Source organism: Hyperoodon ampullatus (genome assembly GCF_949752795.1).
Source record: "Hyperoodon ampullatus genome assembly, chromosome: 3".
NCBI classification, from domain to species: domain Eukaryota; kingdom Metazoa; phylum Chordata; class Mammalia; order Artiodactyla; family Ziphiidae; genus Hyperoodon; species Hyperoodon ampullatus.
Genome location: NC_136916.1, coordinates 164,846,974 through 164,870,180, shown reverse-complemented (window position 1 = coordinate 164,870,180; position 23,207 = coordinate 164,846,974). Strand labels below are relative to the sequence as shown.

Here is a 23,207-nt window from a genome sequence, read left to right as displayed (position 1 = left end):
ATAAATTGCTTTCCTCTCACACCTCTGGGAAGATCATGTGCCTACATTTATTACTTTCATTTGTTCACTCATTTCTTATTTTTTTTAAAGCAATCTTTTTTTTTAACGTATTTATTTAATTAATTTATTTATTTATTTTGGCTGTGTTGGGTCTTCATTGCTGCGTGTGGGCTTTTCTCTAGCTGCGGTGAGCAGGGGCTACTTTTCTTTGTGGTGCACGGGCTTCTCCTTGCGGTGGCTTCTCTTGTTGCGGAGCACGGGCTCTAGGTGCACAGGCTTCAGAAGTTGCAGAACTCAGGCTCAGTAGTTGTGGCTCATGGGCTTAGTTGCTCTGCGGCATGTGGGATCTTCCCGGACCAGGGCTCGAACCCGTGTCCCCTGCATTGGCAGGAGGATTCTTAACCACTGCACCACCAGGGAAGCCCCACTCATTTCTTATTGATTGAAACATTCATTTATGAATCGTTTACTGGGTAGGAACTGGAAGTTCTAACTGACAGGCTAAAAAGGAAATTCAAAAAGGGGTGGAATTAAATTTTCAAATGGGACCCTCTTATCTATAGTATGTTTTTCCTGAAGCTTGAAACTCTCACATCACATGTAGTTTAATTTTTTTCTTTTTGATCCTCAGAAGACGTCTCTGAACTTGGTAGTGGTTGATCGTGTAACTGAACATGTGATGCTCATTAAGTCTGAGATTGTGGCTTAAAATGATGCTGATGTTGGTTGAACCTCTACCCTATAACTGATCCTTTAAGCCAGACTGTACATGGCTCAGTTTCGTCGTTTCATTATCTACGTGCTTGGACACTTCTAATGGACTGGCTTATCTTCACTTTTGCAGCCTGAATGGAGAGAAAGAAAAACAAACAAACTTAAAAGCAAATGCATTTAATTTTAAAAGGCTTTACTTGGGTTCAAACAGTTAAGATTATTAGAAAATACTTTATAAAATTAATAATGTTAGAATTCATTCAGAACTATTGAGTTAAAAATGATGCTATTGTTTCAAGTGATAACAGTCCGTTTATACTGGGTTTGCCCTGTAGGTACGTAACCTGAGTTTGTTAATTCATTTTAATTCTGCTTGTTTGCTGGAGTCTTTCTGATGTATATGATCTAGATAGAATCAAACCTCATTCCTGGGGTTGGGGATCCTCTAAAGTCTTACCAAGAGGTTGGTGACTTGTGAGAGGCCTTATTTTTCTCCTTCTTACTTCTGGTTTTAAATCACATTCTGGCCCACAATGCCCATAACAATCCTTATATTTAAAACCACTTCCCCAGGGCATTTGCTTGTATAGCCCACTTTACTGAAGATTTGGGGGAGCGAGAGAGGAATTTATATCACACATATGAAGCAAGTTAAAATTGGGTACTAGATGGACCTGCTTTTCAGAAGTCTTGGGCATTGCTGTAACTGAGCTCAACTGACACTTTGTCTCCTTTGCTTTCCTCTCTTCCTCCTTTTTTCGGGGCTTTCTCTCTGTTTTCTCTGTTCCCTCCCTTTCAGGCTATAAAATCAACCTTTCTCCATTTTTATTTATTTATTTTTAATTTAAAATTTAATGCTGAGCTATTAAGCTCTCACCAGCTCCAGCAGCCAAATAAAGTTTGGTGCCCCCATTGACATGTTCAAGGAAGTAGTCTAATTAGAAATGATTGCTTGTGAGGTCCCTTCTGTCTAAATTCTTGGATGATGACAAGACTTCTCCCTCATCTCTGTCTGGAGGTGAGCATAGGGTGGGGGAGGATGAGTGTGTTCTGGGTACCATATGCAGAGGAAAGGGCAAAACCGTGGCTTTGGGCCAGTCAAGACTTGAATTCTGGCTTCTCCACTTCCTGGCTGTGTGACCTCGGGCAAGTTCCTTAACTTTCCTGAGCCTGTTTCCTTATCTCAAAAGAGCGATAATATTCCGTAAGTTTTTGCAAGTTGTAGAAAGGATAAAATTGAATAACACACAAGTTGTGGAAGGGATAAAATGGAAGAACACTTCTAAAACACCTGCCTCAATGTAGACACTCAACAAATGTTAATTTCCTTTCAACCGATAGACACTTTCCTTCAGGGTTACATATGTAAACATTAAATATTTATAAATTGCATAATTCAAAGAAAAGAAACTTGAAAAGGAATCTTACTTTGGACTTTTTGATGAAGCAAGTAATTATCCCTGCCTGTCTTTACTGCAAATCTGTACTTTTATACGCAGCACTTGGTCTGCTTAGGATATTTATGTGTAGTTCTCAGCACAGTGGGACCTGATTGAACCCAAACTCTTTTTGCAGCTTCATAGAAGTTGTAAATATTAGGTATTGATGGTGTGATCTGTGGCTACCTAAGCGACTGGGGCCTGGAGCTGTCCCTGAGGTATTATTTCCAGGTGGTCCCATCAGAGCTGAATAGACTATGAGGCTATAAACACTAGTTAAGGCCTGTGGCTTGGTCTGATGGCGCTCAAAGTGTAGTGACAATGGATATTTTACCAGCAGAAAGGACTTGGCATCTGTCTTTTCTCTAAAGCAGAGAATTGCATAGCCCCTGATGAATAAGTGATCCTTGTAGATGATTAGGCCGATTTAAACCACAGGCAAAGACACATCCCATGCCGCTGGATTTTAAATTCTGGGGTGCCAGGGTTTATGTTAGAAACAGTGGCCAGTATAATATTTCATGTTCTTAGAGGCAGGAAACAATAAACTAAAGACTTAAACAAAAGAGACTTTTTCTTTTGTCCAGTAAGTTGTCTAGGGGGTTTGCAACAGAAACCATATGTGACCCACAATTACTGTCTGACCTTTTCTGGAAAAGGGTTGATCCCTGGTCTAAAGAGTTTGAAATATCTCAGATCAATGAAGGCAAAATGTTACTAACGATGATTGACTTTTTCATTTGTAATCTAATTTATGGCAACCACTGTCTGCTTGTTTTAACAGAGCTTTATGGGCATTATTTAGGATGAATATAATCCCATTGCAATATTTAATTGTGTCTGGCAAAATTCACATGCGGTTATTACAGTTTTGTCCAGGGAATGGAGACTCTAGAAGTAGCTCATATTTCTGTCACCTCCGTCTGAAGCCCCTACCTTCCTCACCACAGCTCACCTGATTGAAATCTCTTCCTACCCTCTTCCCTGGCCTGAAGGAGTTTGGCAGGGTGAGCTCAGGAAGGGCTGCTGAGGAATTTTCCACCTTATTCTGTGCATGCTGAGAGTAGGGAAGGATTTCCAGCAAGGGAGTGTGTGATCAAAAGCCCGTTAAATGTATGGGTGCAGAAGCGTAAGTCCTTGGACGGGGGCATTTTGTGGAGGCTACAAGGTACAAACTGAACCTCCTGGAAGAAATGGGGCCCAGATTAGACCCTGAAGCGTGGGCACCTTTGTGGGAGGGCAAAGCAAAATTCCAGAAGTATGAGGGGATGTCTCATAGAGTTTCCTGCCCGGGGCTGGAGGCTTTTATAGTATAGTGTGAGATGATGTTGCAGCATCAATGTGGCCAAGTCACTGGGAATTTTAAGGTGTATGGAATTCCAAATCTGGTAGCCAGTGAGGAGTCATTGTTATTTATTTTTAAAAGGAGCCGTGTGTGTATGTGTGTGTGTGTGTGTGTTTGTTGGGGGACAGTGAAATGACAGTCACAAAACTGTCAACTATTTGTTAAACCCTGACACAGTGCTGGGCATTGGGCTATGCGTATTACATGAATCATCTCATTTAATCCTCACAACGACTCTGTTTGGGGAAGGCATTGTTATCCCCAGTTTGCAAATGAGGAAATTTGGGCTTAGAGAGGTTAAAATAACTTGCCCAAGGGTCTGAGGTGATGAATGAGCAGAACCATGACAGTCTGACCCAGGAGCCAAGCTCTTAACTCCTGAAACAAGCTCAGTGTAAAACATTCCAACAAAACAGAAAAAGAGAGTGAAAAGGAGCTGAAACCCTGCCTCCCGGGAGTGACCACTTTGGGTGCCAGTCCTTTTAGACATCTTTCTATGTATATGCACAACAAGATGTATGCGTTTTGCATAACTTCTGCCAGGATTGGGTAAATCCTGTGCCTGCAAATTTTACATAAATGGCAACATACTATATATGGATTTTTCCCCCAATTTAAAACTAATTTTCTAATTTTAACAAGTGGATGTATAGTGTTAAAAAACAAAATTCAGGGACTTCCCTGGTGATCCAGTGGTTAAGACTTGGCGCTTCCACTGCAGGGGGCGTGGGTTCCATCCCTGGTCGGGGAACTAAGATCCCACGTGCCACACCGCAAAGCCAAAAAATTAAAACAAAAACCAAAATTCAACCGAGTAGATTTGAAGATCTAATGGGCTTTACTCAATGATTTATGAATCAGGCACCATCCCATCTAGCAGCTAGAGGGGTCCTCCCAGGGGTTGCACAAAACGGAAGGTTTTTATAGGAAGAGAGTGGGGCAAAGGAGCTATTATCCAAAGAAAAGAAAGGATTATTTTTTAGGTCAGGACATCTTCTTTGGGGGTAGATGGGGGAAGGAATAGCAGGGGTTTTATCATGCACATTGCCTCTTTTCCTCTGGGGGAGGAAGCAGGTCCATGAGACAGGCTGCCTCATTGGTGCTGACCAGAAAATTCCAGACTGGTTGATTAAGATTACATTTCTGGATAGACCTAGAAAATATAATATTTAGCGAGGTAACTCAGACAGAGAAAGACAAATACTACATGATATCATTTATATGTGGAATCTAAAGATAATACAAATGAGTCTATATACAAGACAGAAATAGACTCACAGACACAGAACACAAACTTACGGTTACCAAAGGGGAGAGAGAGGGAGGGAGGGACAAATTAGGAGTATGGGATCAACAGATACAAACTACTATACATAAAATAGATAAGCACAAGGATTTAGGGAATATAGGGAACTATATTCAGTATCTTGTAATAACCTATAATGGAATATAATCTGAAAAACAATAACTAAATCACTTTGCTGTATACCTGAAACTAACACAGTATTGTAAATCAACTATACTTCACTAAAAGAAATGAATAAATATTAAAAAAAGATTACATTTCTGGGGAAGGTCGTAACTGCAATAAAGTCAGGTATTAAGTGCAGGTTTGATACTATGGACTTTAGCACAAGTGGTGCCATTTGGGCCTGTGCTTTTCTCTGTAACAATAGTATTTCATTTTATGACTGTACCCTCATCCACATAACCAGTCCTTTATAGATCATTGTAGGTTCTTGAGCAAGGAAATCTTAGTAACCTTTTTTTTTTTTCATAAACTTACTTTAAATTGCTTTCTTCTCACACTTTTGGGAAGATCATGTGCCGACATTTATTACTTTAGTTGGTTCACTCATTTCTTATTAGTTTTTAAAGAAATCTTTTCTTAAAAACGTATTTATTTTATTTATTTATTCTTTTTGGCTGCCTTGGGTCTTTGTTGCTGTACACGGGCTTTCTCTTGTTGTGGCGAGCGGGGGCTACTCTGCGTTGCAGTGTGTGGACTTCTCATTGCGGTGGCTTCTCTTGTTGCAGAGCACGGGCTCTAGGCACGTGGGCTTCAGTAGTTGCAGCACGCGGGCTTAGTAGTTGTGGCGCATGGGCTTAGTTGCTCCGCAGCATGTGAGATCTTCCTGGATTTATTGGCAGGCAATCCTTAACCACTGCACCACCAGGGAAGCCCCTTGGTAAGCTTCTTCACTGAACCTCATGCTTTCTCACTTTCCTTGCAGCATGCTCTTGACGCTGACAACGCAGGAGTAAGCCCCATAGGAAACTCTTCTAACAACAGCAGTCACTGGGACCTCGGAAGTGCCTTTTTCTTTGCTGGAACTGTCATCACCACCATAGGTATCAATGTATTTGCAAGTATCTTTTCCTCTGCAGGCCCTCCTGAGTAATGGAACTGAAATCAACATTTTGTCCTCATAGAATGCATGGCAGCCGGAGGTTCAAAAGAGGCTGATGAAACACTGTCAGATTAATGCAGTACTTGTGTGGTGGCTTTCAATAAAAGGCAGAGCAGAATGAAGAATTTCATTTTTCAAAATGAAAGACTAGGGAAACTTTCGTTTGAAAGGACCTCATGGAAAGGTTAGGGTAAAAAATGAACCTCTGAATGATCGGTTGAACTTTGATTGCTCAGTTGAGCTCAAATTCTTTTTTTAAAAGTGTACTTTTTATTGAAGTTATACATTAAACAGCCAAACTGTGTTCTACAAAATTTGTTATGTAAAACAGCAGTCTCTGCCCCTCTCCTATTTTTTCACCTCCCCTGGGGCAACCCCTTTCATTTCTTTTGCATGATTATTTTGATATTCATCTCCATGTCTTTCAATGTCACATTGGTATTACACTTCCCGAATTTTATTTTAGAGATGATTTCTTGACTTCCCGTTGTGGAAGATGAGGAATTAGTTCTCTTTTTCCTCCCCGCCCCACTGTAGAAGGGCTCTCTTCCCGTCCTCTTTCCTTTCCAGTATAGTTTAATTAGATCAAAAGTGAATGTGAATAGTTGCATTATTTTGCTAGGTAAATGCTCCTCTTCACAGCTGATCATAAGGCGAGCTATGATTACTTCCTTCCTGCACCAATTTTTGTCTTTTGTCAATTTTTGTGTGTGTCTTTTTTCTTATACTTGGGGAGTTTTGTATTTTTGCCATAGGGATTAAACGATTGTCATAGGGGTTAACTTTATAATTATAATTGCATATAATAACCTTAGTGTTCTATTCGTTAAGTAGTATCTATTAGTTCCTTATTATGGGTGATATCTCTTCTCTTTCTCCACCACACAATTTTAGTTGACACCATCCTTTTAATGTTTACTTTTACATTATTAAATATGCTTAGGCTTCTATTAGAAGATTTGCCCACTTTAATAACTCTTGGCTCTCAGATATTATATATAATGCAGTCAGGGAAGTTACTCAGCATCTCAAGTTCTTTTCTTCTTCCACTATCAATTGTTACTCATTGTATCATTCTGTAACATCAGGGTGTATATTTCACATTCTGCTATTCTGTGCTGCTACCTGGGTACTCCCATTTGTTTTAGTCATAGTTCTACTGTTAAGTATTGTCGGTGTTCATCTCTAGCCCTGGTTTTCATCATGGTTTTGCTATAGTTTTTGTCACCATCACTTGCTTGGCTGAAACTCTTCTTCAGGTAGTTACCTTAAGAATGGCTCCAGGGAGCAATATTCCCTGGGTTCTTGTGTTGTTCAAAATGGTAGCCTTATACTTGAAGGGCAGTTTGGCTGGAAATGAAACCCTTGACTCACATGTTCTTTTTTAAGGATCTTGTTGGATCTCCACTTTCTCCCAATGCTTATGTTGCTGTGGAGAAACCTGATGCCAGACAATTTTTTCCCTTTTATAAGTGACTTGATCTTTTTGCTCAGCTACTCAAAAGATTATTTCTTTATCTTTCATCTGATAACACTACCAGGTTTTGTCCCTTTTATTTCAGGAAAGTTTTCTTGATGGCTATTTTTAAACATTTTCTCTGCTGTATGATTTTGGTTCTGTTCTTTGGGGATTCCAGTTATACATCTATCATCACTTCTTTGCTTGTCTTCTATGTCTAGTGTTTTCCCTCTACTCTTTTTTATCTTTAAAATTTGGTTTTCAACTTGCTAGTATTATCTTCTTTTTTTGTTTGTTTTTTCACAGTGCCTACTCTGCCATGTGCTTCTTCCAATTTTGTTTTCATTTTTATGATCATTAGGGGACTTTTTTCTTTCCTACTTTTTCCCTGCATTCTATTAGCTCAGCTCACATTTCATCTGCACTTGTTATCTCACCATTTCCTCCCTGATTTCTTGCATCTTTGTGGTTTCTCTGTGATGATTCTTAGAGGTGATTACTTCATAGTTGTTTACAATTTTCGTCTGGTTGGGGCAACATTTTTCTGCTGAGTGTCTCACATTCACTGGTAAGTTTTGCTGCTCTTTCACATTTTTAAAAAATGGAAGCTTTATATTTATGCTGGGCCAGTTTCTTTTTTATTTTTTATTATTTTTTCGGCTGCGCTGGGTCTTCGTTGCTGTGTGTGGTCTTTCTCTAGTTATGGCGAGCAGGGGCTACTCTTCGTTGCGGTGCACGGGCTTCTCATTGCGGTGGATTCTCTTGTTGCGGAGCACAGGCTCTAGGTGCATGGGCTTCAGTAGTTGTGGCGTGCAGGCTCAATAGTTGTGGTTCATGGGCTCTAGAGTGCAGGCTCAGTAGTTGTGGCGCACAGGCTTAGTTGCTCCGTGGCATGTGGGATCTTCCCGGACCAGAGCTCAAACCCGTGTCCCCTGCATTGGCAGGCAGATTCTTAACCACTGTGCCACCAGGGAAGTCCTTGGGCCAGTTTCTTTTTCACATACTTGATGCCAAAAGAACTGGATATTCCTGGACCAGCTCTCTGCTGAACATTTCCATGGGCTGGGGAGAGGAGAACAGGGAGAAGCAGGTAACCTTTCTGGTAGCACATGCCAAGACTCTCCTCTTTCCTGTTGTCAAAGAGACAGAGTGCTTCCTGCAAATATGGCCCATCTGCGTTATTCTCTGTACAGATCTGCCTCTTCTGTTTTTCTGGATCAGATCAAGTTTAGGGAGGCTTCTGCTGCTCTCCCTCTTCACCCTACATTCCATACTTGGTACATATAGGGGTATAGTTTTTGAAGTTCAAGGTGAGACGCTCACTTTCATAACTGGATTTTTGCTGGCACTTTCTGAGATTTGCCACCTATGGACCCTCTCATCATTCTCTGTACTTCTTCTCTGTATTATTTTCCCATATTGCTTCTGTGCAATCTCATCTTCTTTTGGTAATCCTTACATATATGGTGGAATCTGTAGATTGCATCCCTCTCCCAGCTCTGCTGAAAATGAGTTTGAGAGTTATCTGCCTCATTTACTAGTGAAGTAGTGAAGTCACACTACAATAAAAATTCTCATTCAGAACAATGGGAGACACACAACAGTCACCGGTTCACAGCAATGTTGGACAGACAGTGGGAGGCTCTTCTGCCCTCCAAGTGGGAGGATTCCTTCATTAACATTTGTTTATACCCTTTAGGAGGAAATCTCTCTCATAGCTCAAATCTCTCAAACCTCATAGCTCTCTGAGGCCCAGCTTTGCCTTCTGGGAGGTTTTTCCCTCTCCCTTATTTTATTTTATTTTATTTTTTTGCGGTACGCAGACCTCTTACTGTTGTGGCCTCTCCCGTTGTGGAGCACAGGCTCCGGACCCGCAGGCTCAGTGGCCATGGCTCACGGGCCCAGCCGCTCTGCGGCATGTGGGATCTTCCCGGACCGGGGCACGAACCCGTATCCCCTGCATCAGCAGGCGGACTCTCAACCACTGCGCCACCAGGGAAGCCCTCTCCCTTACTTTTTGGTGTTGGAGAGTATGCCTTTTTGGGGGATGCATCTTTGACGATTGACTTCCTATTGGCACAAGTTTCAGAAGCTAAGCGTTGTTTAGAGGCACAGGTTTTTGTTTATGGTTATAGACCTCCTCTTTAGGACCTGTGTTATTTTTACATCGGTGCAATCAAGAAAGTTATGTGCAGTAAGAAAACTAGAGTGAGAGAGGATTGTCATTCCTTTTTTAGAAAGTCTCTTAATCATGTGATGTACTAGGTTCACGCTTGCAAGTCTGCAAATACATTAAGATCAACTGTTAGAAGTAGTAGAGGTGTGCATTACACTAGTGAGTCTAGGGCCTAGAAACCTTTCAGACACTCCAGACCAGATTAGGTCATATTTGTCCTCAATCCCACAGCATCCAACAAAGGAAGCAGGATGATATGGCACCATTTGGTGTAATGGCAAAAAGTGCTATACACCTCAACATCCCCCGAGAGCATCACTGTAGTAGATCAGAGAAGACCAATGTCAGGTTAGATTGTGTTCAATGGTCTGGTTATTAAGATGGGGAAATGTGTCATGTGTTTTAGGGGGATTTATAGTAAAATAATTGAAATTGAGAAAGTCTAGGCCACTTCAAGAAGTACATTTTGGAAAGTGCACTCCAGTGCCCACTATTGGACACATGAGACATTAGTGTATATTAAACAAAAAAGAAAATTCTAATATTCTTATTTTTATAAAATGGCTAAATCAGTGGCCTATATGATGCACTGAAAAACACTATAGCTACTTTGGGATGTGCACCCATTTATCGTGTTAACTCAGTAAGATCCCAAGGGCTTGGTTTATTGAACAACTGTGTTCATTGACCCACATGACATTATGTAACTGAGGAATGGTGGTTGCATCTGCCTAATGAGGAACATTTGACGTGTAACATCTTCTGCCCTTTTTAATGTGCTTACACTGGAATCTTTGAGTTTGTGCAAATGACTCAGTTTCTGCTGCTTGACACCCATTCACTTACTCACTCTTGTCCTGATAACCATTTCCCTAATGGTCCCCTTCCCCACACTTGGCCCCCAGGCCACAGGGGAAGAATCATCTTGTCTAGACTAAGAAATCCAGTGCCTCTTGTTTACAATAACCAAGACATGGAAGCAACCTAACTGTCCATTGTCAGATGAATGGATGAGGAAGATGTGATACATATATACAACAGAATACTACTCAGCAATAAAAAAGTATGAAATAATGCAGCAACATGGATGGACCTAGAGATTGTCATACTAAGTGAAGTAAGTCTGAAACAGAAGGACAAATACCATATGAAGTCACTTACATGTGGAATCTAATACATGACACATGTGAACCTTTCTACAAAACAGAAACAGACTCACAGACATAGAGAACAGACTTGTGGTTGCCAAGGGGGAAGGGGGTGGGGCAGGGATGGACTGGATATTTGGGGTTAGTAGATACAAGCTATTACATATAGAATGGATAAGCAGCAAGGTCCTTCTGTATAGCATAGGGAACTATATTCAATATCCTATGATAAACAATAATGGAAAAGAATATAACAAAAAGAATGTGTGTGTATATATAAATATATATATATATAACTGAATCACTTTGCTGTACAGCAGAAATTAGCACAACATTATAAATCAACTATACTTAAATTAGACAATGTGAATTAACATTAGATTAGAACCATAAAAAAAAGAAATCCAGTGCCTTGCATGTGCGTGGCCACAGCCCTGAGTTCAGAGACAGACATGAGATCTGGATTAGGCCGATAAGCAAGTCAATTCCTGGGCTTTTGCTTGAGCTTTGGAGGAAGTGACTTCTCTTTCTTACTGGATGTAAATTGGGAAAAGGATAAGCCTGGGACCCTACCATTCATTTTCGTCCCTTGAGGGTTTTTCTGCCTAGAATTCAGCTAACACTAAAGAAGCAGAGTAACAAAAGAGGAGTGATAAGCAGGGTCCAGCTTGCATCCTTTGAGCTTGGAATGAAGAAACACATGAAGAATTAAGAAATAAATGTTAAATATCCTGCTATTTACTGGGGTCTGAGCATTTCTCTTTTTTCTTAAGTGAGTGTGCATTGGGTTTTATCACGCCTAAGTCTGAAAAATTCTAACCAATGCACACTTATGGCTCAGAGATCACAGAGGTCCAGTAAGTATCCTCTGACCTCAGCCAGTGCCTGACCCTGCTGGCCACTGCAGCTGCCATCCCCCACCTTCTTTGGGCTACTTGCTCTTGATTTAAAGTCTTAGAGCTTCCTATTAGGTAAGCCCCTAAGTTCATATGCTGGTGTCCTGGCAACCTGGGATGCTGTTGCCTCTATAGTGAGAGGCAGGACACTGTGTCATATCTGGGCAAAGGACAGAGACCTTTCCCAAAATATGAAAGAAGGTGGAGGCTGAACAGGAAACTACTACAAAACAAGCGTAAAGCAAAAACAAACAAAAATAAAACCCAACCCAAACCACAAGTCCACTTCAGTATCATGGCTCAGTGTTAATGTTAGAGATTGGGTCCTTTACTATTCAATGGAGAAAATGCTATTTTCTCTTTTACTTTGTCTTAATTGAAAAATAATGTGTTGTGAGTTGAACACCATTTAGCTGGCTAAATTTTGGCTCCAGGGCGGAGGGTCTTTAGAGAGTCATACCATAGAGAATTCTAAAGAAAACATAAGTACAATGTTAGTAAGAATAATGAAGTGAGGAAATAAGGTTTTTTCCCCAGTTATTTAGTGATAAATTCATTCATCACAAGTGGTAGCAAGGCTTATAAGAAAACTAAGAGCCTGCTAATTCTTCCCGTTCTTGCTGAGAAATTTTCCATCATTTAGGACACAGGCAGTAGAGCAGCTGGAGCTGAGGAACGTTTTCATTATTTGTGAAATAAGCATACATTAGCATGCTTGCTTGGTTTCGCATAATGTGTGACATAATTCGGTAAACATTTTCCCATATTACTAAGGTTCTTTGAAAAAACATAAGCTTTGATGGGTTCCATTGGCTCTACTATCAATGCTGTCATCACATGTTGTTGGAGTCTTACTCAGTTTTTACTTATGTGATAGTGTAACATCACGATGAAAATCTTTGTTCATGAATGGTGATCTTCATCTCTGGCTGTTTCCTTGGAAAGATCCCCCAGGGCTTGCTGTGTCAAAGGGCCTGGACCTTTTAAAGGCTTGCCAAATTGCTCTCCAGAAAGACTCTCTTGAGTACTATGTACTATGTACTATTCAGACACACAAAAATGTGCTCATTATTTAGAATGTGTTAGAGAGATCTTAGGAATAATAGTCTTTTCCTGAAAAGCAGTGCTATTACTCAGTATCAGAGGTCCCTTTTATATGAAAATATCAAAGCTTCTTTTTTTTTTTAAGTAAGTTTTTCTTGTGCTCAGATATACAGAAAGATCTACAAGTGTATGGCAAAAGGGAGAACACTCAGGCTCTTCTCCAAACCAGGAGCCATGCCAGAAGACTAGACTGCTGTCTTTGTTGAGGTCACTGTGCACCCTGTTCCCTTTCTCAGTAACTAATTCTTATGTGAGAAGGTCCCACCTGCCTCAATTGTTGACTCTGCTGGTGGGTCTCCAGCACCTAGTTTTTCTAAGCTGGAGGAATGATACTCCTGTGTGCAGATTCTTTCCCACAAACCATCACTTGTGGAAGGGCAGAAAATGATTGAGTTCTCACCAACAGCTATGGAATGCAATTAGATTTCGTCTTGGAGGCACTTTTTTTTTTTTTTTTGTCTTGGCCACACTGCATGGCATGTGGGATCTTATTTCCCCGATCAGGGATGGAACCCATGCCCCCTGCAGTGTAAGTGCAGAGTCTTAACTGCTGGACTGCCAGGAAATTCCCCATTTGAGGCATTTTTGGATTAAGTCACTTGGCTCTACCCATATCCTAGAGAGCCCCTCATCAGGTCCCAGACGGTAGTCAGTAACTGTGTTCCTTGCCTGGTGGCCTCAGTTAAGAACTGTACTTGCCAAGGTACCGAGGCAGCTATTTCTACTTGCCTAGCACTTGGATTGGATGTTTAGCCCATGGCTTTGGGAATAGCTGTCACTGCGGCTAACACTTACTCGGTGCTTACTAGGTGCCAGGAACTGTGCTCCACATACGTTATCTCACTTAGTTTCACGTTAACTGCATGAGGTAGGTACTCTTATTTGCCTTATTTTACTAATGAGAAGACTGAGACCCAAGGATGTCAAGTAGCTTGTTCAGTATCTCAAGGTCAGTAAGCCATGGAGCCTAGCTTTATTCACCAGGACCAGCTACATAAGGCACAAGGCCCAGTGCAAAATGAAAATTCAGTCTTTTTCTAAAAAAAAAAAAAAAGATTAAGAAGGACAAAATGGCAAGGGCAGAGCATTAAACCAAGCATGGGGCCCTTCTAAGTGTGGGGCTCCGTGTGACTGCACAGGCCACACGCCCATAAATGCACAGACAGTAGGCTTTGAGAACATGTACTGTAAACCAAATACCAGAGCTGAATAGCACATGGTTTGCCCAAGATTTGACTTTGGCATGTAAACAGTAAATGGAAGAGTTTCATGTGCACTACTCAGGCCTGAGTCCTCTTGAAACACCAGCTTTCTCTTTGGAAAGGGCTTGGGCTGTTTTCTAGCCCGGGGTGACCAGAGCTAAGCACTGCCTTGGTCCTTCTCATTCACCACAGAATGTTCTCTCTGGGCTGGTCATCTCCTGCCAAAAGTCACCAGAAGCCAGTTGGTGGAGGAGCTCCTGGGACTTCTTCTGCTTTATGAAATCCAGCTCTAATGTCCTGGGCTAGTTCTTCCTGAACAGCTGCCTCTCACTTCCCAGCCTTTGCTGCCCCATGCATACCCACACCCCAAAGCCAGCTGTGGGCCCACCCAAGCCGTTGAGTCAGCCCAGCCTGGGGCACAGGCATTTTGTCTTTTGTCCTGGTGCTGTAGGAGAACAGTGGCGTTTCCGGAGGGAAAACAGGAACCAACCCTGTTTTCTCCTGGGGCTTAATTTTCCTGGAGACCCGTAGCTTAGAAACGATTCCTTCCCACAGAAAACCTGAGGCAAGATGATAATAGTGGATCCTTACTGAGGGCTTATTCTTTGCATCATGCTTCACATGTATTTAATCTCCACAGGTTACTCATGCTTCACATGTAACTCTTTAAGCTATAAGGTAGGTGCTATTAATAGCTCCATCATTCAGTCACGGAAAGCGAGGCAGAAAGGTAAATTGCCCAAGATCTGAGAGTTAGTAAGTGGAAGAATCAGAACAGGTATCCCTGCAGTCTCGAGTTCTAGAGCCACTGTTATACCTTACTTCAAAGTTCTATCAAGCCTTCTGGAAGGATGGGCAGGGAAGTCTAGCAGACCCAGTACAAAAAGAGGCAAAAATCCAGGAATGTGGCCCTCTTGTTGTTTACTGTTTAGAGCAAAGCTCTAAAATGTAACTTTTGGAATTTTCTCAGAGTAACAGGGTTGAGGGTCAAACTGGAGAACCATCTTTCCATATAGTTCATCAGAGGCAGGGGACACAGATACACACACACACACATACACACACACAAAAAATACAGCATTACTCAAGAACAGCAGTTACTTTATGTCCGATGTGAACTGATGGCCTGAAATATATTTAAAGACTGATTTTGTTATCAAGTCCAAGCTCGCTCTGCTTGTCGCAGGACAGGCCAATAAATCAGAGACGAGGTGTTGAGGCAAGGAATAACGACTTCGACTTTGTTCCGAAAGGCAGACCGAGAAGATGGCAGACAAGTGTCTCCAGTAAACCATCTTATCGGGGTTTGGATGCCAGTGTCTTTTATAGAACAGAGAGGGGGAGGAGACGAGGAAGTAAAGTAAAAAGGCTGTAAGACTTGCAAATGTTCCCTGAAATGGCCAGCCTCAGGGTGGGGATGTTTTAATTTCTTCTTTCTTGCAGCCATCCACAGGTGGACAGGGTCTGGCTGTTTCCCTGAGCAAAGGCACTTGGGTTTAACATTCAGGCAGAGGGGCAGGGTTCCCTGAGGCAGGCCATTGTGTACAGATGCTATCCTTTTAGTGAACAAAAGCAACAGGAAGCAAAGGTTAAAGTAAAAGAAACAGATCCAACATGGAGTCAGATTTGGCTCTTCCCTGTTACAATTGGAATATTACTTCACTAGTGCCCAAAACTTTGCTCTAATTTTATTTTAGTGTCTAGTCTGTGAAACACTGAACAAGTAAGGAGCTGATTGTCATACTACTACTAACCCTTTACATTGGTATAGCACTTTACAGTTCACTGATTTTCCCCATGTTGTCCTCGAACCCCTCTAATACTAGGATTGGAGAGGTGAAGCAAGCCTAAGGCCAACCAGGTAGAAGGAGGTGGTATTGGATTCGAGGCTCATCTTCCTACTTTTCTCTCAAGCTCCTAAGATGACACTGGAATGTCCCCTGAGCACAATCCTTCCCCAAGTGGTGGGAGAGATCCTCTCTAAAAGCTGGAGGAAGGGGTGCAGCCCCTGTTAGGGCTAATAAGAGGCCTATTAAGCAGGTTCAAAGCCTCAGTGTGTCTGCCTGTGTCTGCAGTGTGCTTCTTTCTGAGATATTCAGACTAAAAGAAAACCTATATTCCTTGACAGTAATCAGGCAATTATGAGACAGTCAAGCAAGAGTGATAAATATTTCTACAAATTACCAGAATATTTCCAAGAGTCACCATAACTCTGCATAAAGTGGAGCTGTATAGGCACATTTATTCCTTTTTTAATAGGGCTATCTTAATGTAAATTGGATTATTCTAGAGGGAAATGCTTACAAAATGATTTTGTCCAAGTTCCTGAAAACACTGAAAAAAGTTCTGAGAGCCTTTTTTTTTTTTTTCACAACTAAATCAAAATTCATGGTGAGTAAAAGAAATGCAAGATTAGGAAGGCTTGCCTGAACAGTCATTTAAGAAATAGAAGCTATAATTTAGATGATTTGTGATAAGAGGTTTGAATGATTGTGACTGGAAAATTGAAAGGGAAAATAACCAGGTGACTCATCACCCAAAGGCAGAAAGCAGCAGTGAGTTCTCCAGGTCTATAGGAGGATGAATGATGGACCAACCATCAACATTATCTTTACTCTGTTGCATCCCCCAAATGCCGGTAAGCCATGAGCCCAATAACTCACTTCTTGCATGGATTTAGAAATAGGCTCCACATGAGTTGCCCTATATGGGAGAATAGTTAGGTGACTATCTAGACACTAGTTGGCATAATACTGCAAGATTCATTGGCATGAAAGTGAGTAACAAGTAATTTAGAGTCTCATCTCTGTATAATTTGTGCTAATGCTATAAGCCTCTTTCTTCCAGCACCACTTTCTTCCCGTCATACAGAGTAAGCCGAATACTCACTAGACATGAGTTACTTACGTAATTGCAGAACTCTTGAGAATGCAGGTGTTGGTGTTTTCAAAGCACTATTTGACATAACATATGAATAGGCCTGGCTATAAAAGGATTCTTTTGTATTTAAACATCCATTCCACCAACAAACATTTATTTAGTGCCTGATAATCCTTGGTGCAAGAAGTGAGTGGGATATCATCTCACACTGGTCAGGATGGCCATCATCAAAAAATCTACAAACAATAAATGCTGGAGAGGGTGTGGAGAAAAGGGAACCCTCTTGCACTGTTGGTGGGAATGTAAATTGATACAGCCACTATGGAGAACAGTATGGAGGTTTCTTAAAAAACTAAAAATGGAACTACCATACGACCCAGCAATCCCACTCCTGGGCATATACCCTGAGAGAACCATAATTCAAAAAGAGTCATGTACCAAAATGTTCATTGCAGCTCTGTTTACAATAGCCAGGACATGGAAGTGACCTAAGTGTCCATAGACAGATGAATGGATAAAGAAGGTGTGGCACATATATACAATGGAATATTACTCAGCCATAAAAAGAAACGAAATTGAGTTATTTGTAGTGAGGTGGATGGACCTACAGTCTGTTGTACAGAGTGAAGTAAGTCAGAAAGAGAAAAACAAATACCGTATGCTAACACATATATATGGAATCTAAAAAAAAAAAAAAAACGGTCATGAAGAACCTAGGGGCAAGACAGGAATAAAGACACAGACCTACTTGAGAATGGACTTGAGGAGATGGGGAGGGGGAAGGATAAGCTGGGACAAAGTGAGAGAGTGGCATGGACATATATACACTACCAAACGTAAAATAGATAGCTAGTGGGAAGCAGCCGCATAGCACAGGGAGATCAGCTTGGTGCTTTGTGACCACCTAGAGGGGAGGGATAGGGAGGGTGGGAGGGAGGGAGATGCAAGAGGGAAGAGATATGGGAACATATGTATATGTATAACTGATTCACTTTGTTATAAAGCAGAAACTAACACACCATTGTAAAGCAATTATACTCCAAAAAAGATGTTAAAAAAAAAAAAAAAGGAAGTCTGTGGGAGGAGAGGCAGGACTCAGTTGATACGGAGTTCCCAGGAAAGAGAAAAAGAGATCCGGGCAGAGCCAACCATCACTGTCAGTGTGAGCAAGAGCACAAAGTCTTCCGTCCTCCACTCTTTACTGTTTTCCCAGGGTAGGGCTGTATGATCCATGGGTCCTCTCTGAATTTGTACTAGACCACACATCCTCCTTAATGTGGAGCACCCATCACCCTAAGAAGGCAAATGCTGGAGACAACCACAGCCTGTCAGGTGGAGGGGGTGGCCATGGGATGAGGCTGTAAGGGAGAAGCTCTTTTTAAATCTAAAAAAGGCAATGCTGAACCCTTCTCAGCTGTTCAGCATCCCTAAACCAGACACATCCTAGATATCTGATGTTTCTGAAATGGGTTGTACCATTTCCCATCAGAAATGCAATTCTGGGTGATCTAACGAAACACAATAAGATCCTGGAAACCTGGATCCTTTTGAAAGTATTTACAGGGAGAGAAGGAAGAGAAGCAATGGAACAATGTTCTGAATTTTATAGGGCCTTGGAAATGAAGTTCTGCTCCTAAAACTCATGAAGTGGAGAGGGGCGGGGAATGGAGAATCCCTTTAAGAAGTCCGGATTCTTTCGTTCAGTGCTGTAATTTCTCTGGCGTCTCACCATTCTCCCTCTCTCTTTTTAATATTTCTCACCAGGGTATGGGAATATTGCTCCAAGCACTGAAGGAGGCAAAATCTTTTGCATTTTATATGCCATCTTTGGAATTCCACTCTTTGGTTTCTTATTGGCTGGAATTGGAGACCAACTTGGAACCATTTTTGGGAAGAGCATTGCAAGAGTGGAGAAGGTCTTTCGAGTGAGTACTGCCATCTATTTAAACCCTAACCTCTGTGATCCAGTTGGCTTTAGCCTGACAGGATCCAGAAGGAATTACCAGGGTGTTATTGTATCATTATCACTTTTAATGGAATAGTTCAATGTTATGGTCATATTTTTAATTTTGGCCCATGGTGGTCACAGGTACTGTGCCTAAACTCTTGTCTCTTGTCGGTCTTCCTGGAATCACAACACAAGAGGGTTAAGTATAGATTTGCCAACACGGATTTTCTGAAGAGGTGAGGCATACGCAATTTCTTATGAAAGGTGGAAGATGGGTTCCTTAGTGTGTTGGCAATAAAGTAGAGAATTATAAATCCATCCATTTTGTTATTGGAGCTCCTTCACTTATTTCCAAGCACAGCATCTTCAGGCTGATCCTGGCTTCTAAGACCTCTTCCAGAAGCCTGCATTTTCTAGACATTGCTTTGTGCTATGTATCTGTCTCCTTATGCCCCCCCTCCACTGCTGAGTGCTCCATCAGCAGTAGTACACTAACATACTAATTCATACTAAGGTGTTGATGATTGCTATTGCCTTAATTAGGTTTTTCCTCTTGAGAATACTCACCTTTAAACAAGGGACAAAAATCTCAACTCAAGGAATTTATTTTCTACAGATGGCATTTCTGGCATCAGTGACAGGCATGTGGAGTAGAGGTGATTGGACTGGGGTTTCCAAAGCCCTTTAGCTCACACCTGTTCACATAGTTTAACAGAACACTAGTTTTACTTAGGTGTTAGGTCATTTCTGCTCTCTTTCTCAGTTTTGACATAATTCTCAAGTCTTTCAAACCTTCTTCAGGGAATTATTTCTTATGATGACTTCATATTTGAAAATGATAATTTGAGATCTTTTTCAGAATCTGGCAATGATGGGCAAAGATAGATCAGTGGTAAGTTCTAAGGCTGCGCTTGTTTTCCCCTCTGAGACAAGAACTCATGACATAAACTTCTCTTTAGAAGAATGCAAGGTAGCTCTCCCCTCGAGAGCTACCAGTTTTAGAAATTCTGGTAGAGTTGAGTGGAGGAATAAGGCACTAGAGCTGGCTTAGAGCCACCTTCTATAAGCTCAGTGATCTTGGGTGAGCTGCCTCAGTTTACTCATCGGCAAAATGAGATGGACTTTGAATTTAAGGTCTGGGTGATGATTAAATGAAATAATGTATGGAAAAGAGCTTGGTACAGGGCCAGACACAGAGTTCAGTGCTGCTGTGTGTCTGTCTCCTGAAAGAAGCACTTGTTGGCAGGCTAGCCACCCATTCAAATTTCATGAGTCGCTCGGTGACATGGGGGTTTTCCTGGAATGTTCTACAGTCTTTGCCCCAAAATGCTGGCTGGCCTCCTTAGAACATGCACCTGGGCCCCGTGGTCACCATGGAAACCATCAGTGCTCAGCTTCTGTGCTTCTCAGATGCTCGTCTCCCTAAACCAGATGTGGCAACCTTGTCTCCAAGAGCAGTCTTGAACTTCTCAGAGGTACCCTTTTAGCCGTGGCCTCTTGGCTTCTGATTTAGAGAAAAATGAATCTGGTGGATTAAACACTCAGAAGAACAGGAGTCAAATGGAGAAATGACTGATCTGGCATTTCTATCTTTATATAGCTTCTCTAGATCCGAGTTTATTTGTAGAAAGAAAGGATCGGACTACAGGCTTTTGAAATCCCCCTTTAGCAAAAATAAAATTTGGTTACTGTATTCTAAATGAGGGAAGATGTTGCAATCATTTAATGACATCTGCTACCAAAACTGGGGACTTAGTTCCCATACGAATTTCGGACTGCAAGTACAGAGGACTGTTCTTCCCCTTAAAGATGCCTCTCAAATGGATCATTCACAGGACTCTGGGACAGAGCCTTCAAAATCTCATTTCTTTTTTTTTTTAAGATTTATTATTTATTTATTTATTTATTTAATTTTTGGCTGCGTCAGGTCTTCGTTGAGGCACGTGGGATCTTCATTGAGGCACGCGGGATCTTTTGTTGCAGTGTGCGGGCTCTTCCTTGTGGCGTACGGGCTTCTCTCTAGTTGTGCCATGGGTTCCAAGAGCACGTGAGCTCTGTAGTTTGCAGCGTGAGGGCTCTCTAGTTGTGGCGCATGGGCTTAGTTACCCCGTGGCATGTGGGATCTTAGTTTCCCGACCAGGGATCGAATGGGTGTCCCCTGCATTGCAAGGCGGATTCTTTACCACTGGACCACCAGGGAAGCCCCTCACGTTTCATTTTTATGCTGATGGCCCACTCAGGTCCTTGCAGTGCCATCAAAGACTGGGAGTCTTTTAGGAAAGAGAGGCAGTATATTACTGAATTGGCAGCACACGATGTATGCGTTTGCAGAGGGGGCTGTGGAAGGGGAGTCTGAGTTCCAGGAGGAACATGGGTGCACTTCCTGAAACTACAAACAACTGATTCTGCAGCAGTTTGCTTGCTGCATGCAGTTTTGGTGGAAAATCTCAAAGCTTTTTACTTTTCATTTAAACTATATCTAAAAGGCCCGTTACCCTTAGGTGATTATTTGAGAACTGAAAATTGTACAAACCAACAAAGCTTGGGGTTGTGAAGTTTTAGTTCCCACAAGGAAGGTTTATTTATTTATTTACCTGCTCACTGATTAAGCCTTTCCATTCATCTGGTGTGTTTTCTCTCAGCTCTAGGAAGGAGAGGATTTTTATTGGAGTAAAGATAGAATATAAAATCTAGGTGCCTCTATTCTGAGGTGATATGATTTGGTTTCTTCTATCCCATTCCAGGTCTGAGCCTCGTTTTAAAGAATTGTGGAGACTTATTGTGCTATATAGAAATGACAAAAGCATTCCTGAATACCCGACTGTTGGGGTTTTTATGGGGTGAATAAATGAAAACTCTTTTTTCCCCTCTGGAGTTCAGAACTAATTGAGAAATAGACACAGGAGTCAGATGGAGATTAAAAGGTCAGCTTTATTGCTGATAAGCTCATCAGAGAATGTAGCTTTAGCTTTGATGCCAAAAGGACTTACTAACCATTTTCATCCTGAATTAGAAGAATTTCCCTGCTGTATTAGTTTTCTATTGCTGTGTAACAAATTAGTACAAATGTAGATGCTGAAAGCAACACACGTTTATTATGTCATAGTTGTGTAGGTGAGACATCTGGGCAGGCTTGGCTGGGCTCTGGATCTGGGGAAGAATCTGCTTCCACACTCATTCAGGTCTTGGCAAAGAATAGTTCCCTGTGGTTGTAGGACTGAGAGTCCTGTTTCCTTGCTGGTTGTCAGGTGGGGGCCATTCTTACCTTTGAGGTTGGCTGAATTCCTTGGCCTCCATCTTCAAAACCAGCATGGAACACTTCTTCTATCTCTATGACTTCCCCTCTGTGCTCTCCCATCAGCTGAAGAAAACACTATGCTTTTAAGGGCTCATGTGATTAGATCAGACCCACGTGGACAACCTCCCTATCTTTACGTGAACTGTGCCCTATAACATAACAGAGTCATGGGAGTAATCGCTCATCATATCACAGGTTCTGGGGATTAGGGTGGGGGCATCTTCTCTGGTCATCTTAGAAAATCTGCCTACCACTCCATCTTGGTCGTTGGTAGCACAGGCCTCCTCAGTGAGGGCAGGGTCTGCTCCACTGACCTTACTACATCATAGAGAGCAAAACAGTGCAGCTCTCTGCAGCAGATGGTTTCAAACAAGAGATGAAAGAGGCTGAGCCGAGGGAGCTCAGTCCCTTCTGCTGAGTCCACTGGGTGAGCCACTGTCTGGCTGAGCAGCGGGGGTAGAGATATGGAGTGTTACTCTAGCTGGAGTCCTTCTACGTGGAACATGAAAATGGACATTGCCCCCAGTGTTGATTTACAGTGGATTGAGAATTTAACACTTACTTATCTCACATAGCAAGAAGGCTAGAGGAAGATTGTTTCAGGTTTGGTGCATCAGTTTCCCAGTGACAAGTTAAGGATTCTGGTGCCAATTCCAATGTGTGGATTTTTCTGCACACCACCAAGTAATTCTCTGGCACCAGCTGGGTGTCCTACAGTTCAACTCAATTCTGACACTATCTGTCTGGAATTAGCATCAGATCCCACAGGTTAAGGGCTCAGTCCTACAAGCCTGCCCTCCACTTTAGATGCCAATTGCAAGTTCAGCTTGTTACCCGTGCTTCTGATGAATGGCTAAAAATCAGAGGTTCCCACAGCATCTTCCTTCCTTGGGTTCAATTAATTTGTTAGAGTGGCTTACAGAACTCAGGAAACCAGCTTATTCACTAAATTACTGGTTTATCACAAAGGATATTTAAAGATATGAATCAAAAGTGAGATGAAGAGATACACAGGGAGAGGTCCAAAAACCATGGAGCTTCTGTCCCCGGGGCATTTGGGGCCTGGCATGGTGGCATGTGGAGTGTTATGGTTCACCAACCTGGAAGCTCTCTGAATCTCCTCCTTTTTGAGTTTTTATGGAGGTTTCATCACATAGACGTGATTGATTCAGTCGTTGGCCATTGGT

General features: G+C 41.9%; 1 protein-coding gene across 2 annotated transcripts in view; it reads left to right on the top strand.

Annotated features, from left to right (window-relative positions):
• KCNK10 (potassium two pore domain channel subfamily K member 10) overlaps nt 1–23,207 on the top strand; it is a gene marked incomplete at both ends in the record, with an annotated part of 147,672 nt that overhangs the window by 86,038 nt on the left and 38,427 nt on the right. For both annotated transcript variants that reach the window (XM_079699504.1, XM_079699503.1), the window contains 2 exons: nt 5,733–5,850; nt 18,539–18,699. In XM_079699504.1, the coding sequence (XP_079555630.1) occupies nt 5,733–5,850; nt 18,539–18,699 (279 nt within the window). The remainder of the gene's footprint in view (nt 1–5,732; nt 5,851–18,538; nt 18,700–23,207) is intronic.